At 38.1% G+C, this 8,665-nt stretch overlaps 1 protein-coding gene across 1 annotated transcript; it reads left to right on the top strand.

The window, feature by feature from the left end:
- The first annotated feature begins 1,048 nt into the window (after positions 1–1,048).
- On the top strand, positions 1,049–5,175 carry LOC126557192 (vesicle-fusing ATPase 1-like). Its single transcript, XM_050212877.1, has 8 exons — positions 1,049–1,089; positions 1,181–1,269; positions 1,397–1,621; positions 1,714–2,374; positions 2,477–3,001; positions 4,200–4,490; positions 4,574–4,758; positions 4,838–5,175. The coding sequence occupies exons 1-8, from the start codon at positions 1,081–1,083 to the stop codon at positions 5,133–5,135; spliced, it is 2,283 nt and encodes a 760-aa protein (XP_050068834.1). The 5' UTR covers positions 1,049–1,080; the 3' UTR covers positions 5,136–5,175.
- The last annotated feature ends 3,490 nt before the right edge of the window (positions 5,176–8,665 follow it).

Genomic DNA, 8,665 nt, shown 5'->3' on the forward strand with positions numbered 1-8,665 from the left:
GCAGCCAGATAGGCAAAGACGGCCTGTCTGCTAGACATCTAGTAAAATACCCAATGGAAAAAATTAACAGACAGGTTGTTATAGTATATTTAAAAAAGGTGTGTCATTTTGCCACAGAGACCACCACCTCATTTTTTGTAATTTTTTTCCTCGTGTTTCGCAATCATCAAGTCGGCATCGCTGGCTTGCCGTAGGTGCTAGAATGAAAGGAAAATCTTTTTATTAGTTTGTGTGTTTGTACCTCACCTTTGTATTCCTAGCGTCGTTCACTATTCCGTGGTGTAGAGGCTCACGGAGTGGACAGAAGTGCAAACATACTCCATACAGGAAAGCCCGCTGCCATTTAACAAAGAGAACGGCGAGTTCTAGCTATGCATTACCGCCATTATTTATTCCCGAGGATGAAAATTTAAGCTATGCTGATGTGTGACAACTTGTTTAGTCGGTTTACTACTCGGTTTAGTTAGTTTTTTTTGTTTTAGTTTAGTCTCAGTGATTTGTAAGACAGTTATTGGGATGGGTTGTCTGTTAAGACTGCATTTGGCTGGTGGGGACGTACATTCTCACGCAGCATACCTCACTCTATTTACGTTGATGGCAGTTGTTATGTCATTTTTGACCCTGCTTGTAGAAAACACTTTGGTCATGCCACAATCGTTGTTGGAGCATGCGCAGCTGATTTCTGTTTTTCAGAGCTGGATACTGTAGTTTTTGTGTTGCGTATTGTGCTAGCTTAGTGCTTCGTGCGTGTTAAGGATTTCGCCACTCAGTCAGTGTACTGGTTGTGTTACTATCAATAACATATACTCAAATTACCAGACCAATTTGCAAGTATACAACATCTCGTATCAATGCATAGTGCGCACTGCATATTAGTGTAAGATTTGGCAAACATAATCACGAGGACTACGTGTTTCTGCATTCCAACATCCGGGCATATTTACCAGTAGGTTGATCCTGCTAATAATACAATCGATTAGGTAGCAGCTGGTTTATCGATTTTAAATTTACACAGATACACATACACTTACACACACATCTATACATTGTTGAAAAAGACAACTAAACTAAACAATCGCAATGGCAATGGTAAGTAACGTTTTACACTACAATTGCATGAATCATCAAATATTAGGAATTGTTGAACTTGCTATGCTCAACGTTTCTTGTTTCATTCAAGATAATGAAAGCTGCTAAATGCCCTACCGATGAACTGTCGCTGAAGAATAGGGCCATCGTCAGCGCAGGCGATTTTCCGCCGGATATCAAGTAAGAAGTGATACTACTTTTTCCTATCACCGCGATTTCGATTATCTTAAATATGTAGACGATAAACGATACAATTTAAAAGATTTTGGAAACATACTCAGAAATGAACGATTGTATGTTTTCATAGGTACATCGACGTATCGACTGCACCTGGCCAGCATTTCATTTTTTACATCGAACGTACAGTTGCTGGGGAAATAAATCCTGGAACCATAGGATTTTCTTTGCTGCAGCGGAAATGGGCAACACTTTCAATTAATCAGGACATTAGTGTCAAACCATATCATTTCGAACGATCGTCCGAGGTACTTTGCAGTATTGCTCTGGAAGTGGATTTTTTACAGAAAAAAACGTAAGAATAAGCATGTGCTGTAAATTGCTACGGTAAATTGCTCAAACTAAACTCTTTTTTGTGTTTCTTCTATCTTTTATTTCAATGTACAGTGTAACGCACGAGCCATACGACAGCGATCACATGGCAAAAGACTTCTTATTACAATTTGCGGGTTTGGCAGTTACCGTCGGGCAGCCGTTGGTTTTCAACTTCCAAGACAAAAAGCTGCTTTGCTTGGCAGTGAAAACGCTCGAGGTTATCGATGCCGCAGCAATGGCTAGTGGCGTATCTTCTGGCAACGGTTCTGGTGGTGGTTCTGTAGAACCGAAACGTGTCAACTTTGGTCGATTGCTAGCAAATACCGTTGTAACGTTTGAAAAGGCCGAAGGTTCCGGATTGAATCTTGTCGGACGTTCGAAGGGCCGTGTTACGGCCGTTAGACAGTCGATCATTAATCCTGATTGGGACTTCGGAAGAATGGGTATCGGTGGTTTGGACCGTGAATTCAATGCTATTTTTCGGCGTGCATTTGCATCTCGTGTGTTTCCACCAGAGGTTGTCGAGCAGCTTGGATGTAAGCATGTAAAAGGCATTCTACTATATGGACCTCCTGGTACCGGCAAAACTCTCATGGCCCGACAGATTGGCACAATGCTGAACGCTCGTGAACCGAAGATTGTTAACGGTCCGCAGATTTTGGACAAATACGTTGGAGAGTCTGAGGCTAACGTGCGTCGACTATTTGCGGATGCGGAAGAAGAAGAGAAAAGGGTAAGTATAAAACCATTGAACCACGCAGACCAAACAAGTACATAGAATAAATTTTATTGATTCGATGCATTTCATTGTTCTTACTATTCGGTATTTATAAAGCTTGGACCAGCAAGTGGACTGCACATAATAATTTTCGATGAAATTGATGCCATTTGCAAAGCTCGTGGAACAGTTGGAGGCAATTCCGGTGTGCACGACACCGTTGTGAATCAGCTATTGGCAAAAATCGATGGAGTGGAGCAGTTAAACAACATTCTAGTCATCGGAATGACCAACCGCAGAGATATGATTGACGAAGCTCTGCTACGCCCCGGTCGACTGGAAGTCCAAATGGAAATCAGTCTTCCTAATGAAGAAGGCCGCGTACAGATATTGTCCATCCATACTCGTCGCATGAAGGAGTTTAAGAAACTGGCACCAGACGTAGACCTGCGAGAACTCGGAGTAAAGACTAAAAATTTCAGTGGTGCCGAATTGGAAGGCTTGGTTCGTGCTGCACAATCTACTGCAATGAATCGTCTGATAAAAGCGGCTTCGAAAGTAGAAGTTGATCCAGCAGCAATGGAGAAATTGATGGTAACCAGGGAAGATTTTCTACACGCTTTCGAAAATGATATCAAACCGGTACGTTTACAGAAGCAATCAAAGTTCTATATGCTGTGTTTTTATTTATTTATATTATAGTATTACGGCTGTGTTTTTAGTGTTAGTATTAAGCTTTGTGGTTCACGGAGAATCATTGAAGCATTAGGCAGATTCAAAAGCAAACAGGAAATTGTTATCCCTCAAGGGTGGCCATTCCTGCGAAATGTTGCTTTTCATTAAAAAAAATATTTTTATTACTTTTTTAAAAAATATTGTAAATATGGTTTTCGCATCAATCTACTAAACTGAAGTATAGTATTTATCCCATATGACGGCTCTTTGCCGTATGGTCATAGAATTTCTATATATTTATTTTATTTATGTATAATTAAATGTGACGGTCCAGTGCCGTGTTGTCAAAACCGCGAGAACTTCTATATGTTCTTTAAAAAAATTGTTCGTCCCCCCGTGGTGAGGACTGACTGTCCAACTACGTAGTATCGGCAAGTCTAGTAAAGCCATTAGATGGCCGGGCCTAGCTCACTCTTAGACGTTAAGCCAAGAAGATAAAAAAATCATATCTTCGTATAAAAATTGTTCATATCAATAACTTTGATTCATCGTGGAGGAACAAAATCATACGGGTTTAGTTTCTCTATTTTAACTTTTTGAAATCCATGCCAGAATGTGTCACTCTCTGACTGGGTACTTTCAAGATAGAAAATCAATTCAAGGGAGCCAAACCCGACAAGTCTAGATGTTTTGAGGTCAAAGAACCAAAGAAGTAGAAGCGACATAAGCGGTTTATTCCTAACTAAGTATGACGGCACGTTGCCGTATTGACAGACATAAGTTGTGTATAAATATAATTTCTATTTAATTCCTTCAATTCAAATTTACTGTGATATTGCTGGTCGTTTTGTGCCGGCATTTTAAATACCACAAGGTTGAGGATCATTCAATCAAACTGCCTATAGTGATAAATTTTCTAAAAAATATACGCAAATTTTAAAATTTATCACTGCCTATAGTGATAAATTTTCTAAAAAATATACGCACTCCCCTGTCTCACTTTTAACTTCAAACGGGTGATTGAACATCTTGTGTGAAATTATTTTTCATTCAAGAGATTACAACTCGACCGACATTTTGCGAGGGAATACTACCTTAATTACCTAGTATCTCATTGTAAAAAACATTATTATTTAAATAACAATTTAATTAATCTCCATTTCAGGCTTTCGGAACAGCGGCAGAAGCTCTGGAAAACTATTTAACCAGGGGCATTATCAATTGGGGCTTGCCGGTTGCTCATATTCTTGAGGATGGTGCTCTTTACACCGAACAGGCCAGAGGTGCGGAAGGCTCCGGACTGGTTTCGGTGCTTTTGGAAGGCCCACCAAACGCAGGGAAAACAGCTCTAGCAGCGAAACTTGCAAAATTATCCGACTTTCCATTCGTTAAAGTTTGCAGCCCTGATGAAATGGTTGGTTTTACGGAGAGTGCGAAATGTTTGCAGATACGCAAGGTAATAAGCATGAAGTGTACATATTTAAACGAGGCGTATGAAAATTAATACCGGTATTGACTTATCTTTTTTCATTTCAACAGTACTTTGATGATGCCTATCGTTCAACATTTAGCTGTATCCTCGTGGATAATATCGAGAGATTACTAGACTATGGTCCCATCGGTCCTCGATACTCGAATCTTACGCTGCAGGCGCTTTTGGTTTTGCTAAAGAAACCACCACCAAAAGGAAAGAAACTTCTAATCCTTTGCACTACCAGCCGACGGTATGAAATAGTTTGAATAACGCATAGCGGTTTGTTTTTATGTGGTAATCGTTGTCTGAAATGATCCTTTTTTTTGTAGACAAGTGTTGGAGGATATGGAAATGCTGTCAGCATTTACAGCCGTCCTGCATGTGCCGAACCTGTCAACGGCAGATCATTTGATTGCTGTCCTCGAACAGGAACCTGATGTGTTTGGACGCAACGAATTAGCTGCTATTTATAAGCGCCTGAAAGGACGCCGTATTTTTGTTGGAATCAAAAAGCTACTGGATTTGATCGATCTAGCCCGACAAATGGATCCTCAAACACGGATGATGAAGTTTTTGTCAAAACTTGAAGAAGAAGGAGCTATAGAAGATGCTACTGTGGCACATTGAAAGAATATGTAAGCATTTGATTGTACCATCTCTGCATAATGCTGCTGGTAAGCTTTAAATTTATCGTTTAGTTATCCACTGAGCCGTGTTAAAAGCTAGTAAAAGCTAGAATGGATACTTTCGTCAATATGATTTGATAAAATTATTTACATTATCTTTGAGTAGTGTTAAGTGGCTTAAGTGTTGCTGTGTGTGCTCTCCACAATACTGTGCTAGTAGCCTGCAACTAGCACAGTGCACACGCTGCTAACATTGTATTAGAAAAGTGCAATATTCTATCGTTTTGCTATGAGTGCTCACGGCACACAAAATTGTGTTACTTTACTCAATACCGCCCATAAACTGATTTAAACTAAAAAATAGCGTCAAATTAGCATTCATGATTTAAGGGGTACATACTTGTAATACAATAAAACTACTGACGAAACTGTATGAAATTCAATATTTTGATGCCAGGTCGAAATTTCAAACAAATCTCAAATTGGGCAAACCAAATTCCTCGGCAGATGGAAGTCCAGTCAAGTCCAGCGTTGCAGTTTATTGAACGATACCGTTGTTTTTGCGCATATGTTTTTGAAGCTCAACAACAAACATAGTCCTATAAAAAAAAACAAACTTTAAAAACATATGCTACAGCTTATGAATGGCAAATATTCTATAGGCTTAGTACATCTGTAACATGATTTATTCAATGCCGGGGAGTTCCGAATATTTGAGCCACGGTGTAGATAAGATTTTAACCCATAACGGGCTTGTTGTTAAGCTTTGCATTAACGAATATTTATGAAAAACAATAATGCCACTAATAATATTGAAAGAATGCAAAGAATTTAAAAAAATACTAAACATAATCTAGGCATAAACTTGTATGTAACAAGGAGTTATTAGCTGTACCGACAAATGCAAGGTTCATTGTTATGTTAATTGCTCTTTTATGTTTTATCCTCTCGTAGTGAGGACTGATTATCCAACTACGTGGTATCGGCCATTCTAGCAAGCCATTCGATGACTAGCGTGACCTAGAAGGTCGTAAGGACATGTAACAGAAGCTAGAAAAAGATGCTTTCTAATTGAAACCATTCCTAGTGTTGATTATTTATGTAAAGTGACATCTATTTATAGACTTATCCTTGGTTTTTAAAAATAATCACTTTTAAATCTTTCTTCCTTCCTTTGCTGCGAATTGGCGACTAGGTGCTAGGTCATGCCTGCCATGTGATGGTCAATTAAACTTATTTAATCCTAAGCAGTTTAAGCTATGCGCTGAATAACCAACCGTTGTTATGATGCCGATTCAAATGATATTTGAATGAATGCTGAAACATTAATCTATTTGAATGGTTTTTGTGACATTTTATTTATTTATAATTAATTATGACGGTCCAGTGCCGTATTGTTCACACCGCTTGTGTTGAACAAATTCTTTTGATTGATTTTCATTAACCGCGAGGAATGGATTTTTGTTTACAAACACAAACAAACAAGTATTTAAATAAAAAATAAGTGCATAATGCATAGCGCTCTTGCAATATAATACTATTTCAAACAATATGCAAAATCTCAATATTGTTAACGTGTAATGAAAAAAAGACAGGAAGTATATGTAATAATTATTGGTGAAATTTTGTAGTTTTTTTTCTTGTAGATTACTCATTGTTGATTGCGATTAATTGTAGAGTCAATTCTGCATACAAGATTCCATTTAAAATTTGAAAAGTTTCAGTGATACATCTAAAGCAATTGGTACACGAAATCAAGTACAATGAATGCATGTATTTGATTCCGATTATATACATATTCGTATTTCTCGTTGCTTTATGCCATAGTATTAACGATCTTTATTTTCACAATAAAGTATTTATGCTTTCGGCTTACTTTAGCCAACCATTTACGGAATGTTGTTTAGAAAACTTGCTAAATGGCGAAGTGTGTTAATACAGACGTAAAAAAAAAACGATAAACATAATTTATTGTAGCATAACAACGTTCTACTATTATTAGCGACATTGTGTCAGTTATAAGTCTATATGCAGAATACAAAACATAAAAATAAAGTTAAACAATCAAATAATGATACGTTGCAGCTTTTATTATCGAAAGACAATGTTACTATCCAAATAAAAAAAAAAACTTCCCACGGCACACCTTGAACTACAGAATGCTCCAATCCGATTTCATGGGTTGATTTCATGGCCAGTTGATCCAATACTGTGTAATGTTACGTTAGTATTTTTTTTTACTTTCAATTTTAATTTATTATCGCTTTAGTCGCATTGCCCTTACCTGGTGATGAGGTGATTTAACAATATCAGGTACAAGGCATTCCCATCCGGACCGTCCCCCTGTAGTGAGGACTGACTTACCTCACTACGTGGTATTCATAAGTCAATACGGCCAGGCCGTTCTTACGAAAAAAAGGTACAAGGCATTTCCTTACTATAAATATTTTAGGCATTACCGTGAATTTAACGTTCTTTGTGACCGTCACCAACCGGAAAAGACCACGCACGACGTTTTTCGTGGTGTGCGACCTACTCTACATTAACGTTTTTTTTTTTTTGCGTTGAAATTCATGTATTGTGTATGTTTTAATTTCTAATGAAAACGTCATGCCAATACAGAAAAATTGTTTTTGTATAAAAGAAGCTTGCCATATTTTACTATTTTTTAAATTTGGTTTTAAAGGCGTGCTAAACAAATCAAACCAAATTGATTATAATAAGTTCAAGAGGACTTGGACAAAAGACAAGGAAAGCCAGAAATATCAGGCTAAGACACCTCGTGATTGTGTAGAACCAAAGGAGAAGATTGTCGAGAGAAGTCGGAATAAAGAACCATGCTCGCTAAAGAGACGCTAGCTCCGGTAATGAACAGTTAGGCGTATCAGAACGTGCGTAAGCCTCCAACACACATGCACACCCATATAACCCTAGAGAAAGCAGCGACACCATCGACGCTTACGCGTAAGAGGACCACATCGACGCCGACGAACGAGAAAGGAAAGCGCGAGAGAATTCCCGAACGTTGTCGCCGATCACGATGGTTAAAGGACGACAGGATCCTGAATCGAGGTAATGATGTTATTTGTGTGGTGTTCTATGTTTGCTGTGTCTATGGGTAAGTCTGTTTTGTGTTTGTTAAATAGTTCTAATGTAGAATAAGCTGTTGCCTGGTATGGAAGTTACTCAGGAAACCCTCCAAAAGAAGTTCATCCACTTCACTCGGAAAGAGTAACTGACTGTAAACATGCGAGTAGATGAGCTATCGACTACTCACAGTTAAACCACATGCCCTTGATTAAACACCCCTAGAGGAAGGAAAGCAAGCAAAGATTATTTAGATATACTAAAAATGCAATAATTAGTATTTGAAAGTAATTAAATATCAATTTTGTACTTGAAACAACTGAATCGAGGTAGTTCGTTCTAACCTGGCAAAGGGTTCATCATTGTTAAAAAGTAAAGTATTAGGAATAAGTACAAGGAAATAGTTGTTTCCCTTTTAAATCACCTCCAATTATTCCACACCTT

This window comes from Anopheles maculipalpis, chromosome 2RL (assembly GCF_943734695.1).
Source record: "Anopheles maculipalpis chromosome 2RL, idAnoMacuDA_375_x, whole genome shotgun sequence".
Classification (NCBI taxonomy): domain Eukaryota; kingdom Metazoa; phylum Arthropoda; class Insecta; order Diptera; family Culicidae; genus Anopheles; species Anopheles maculipalpis.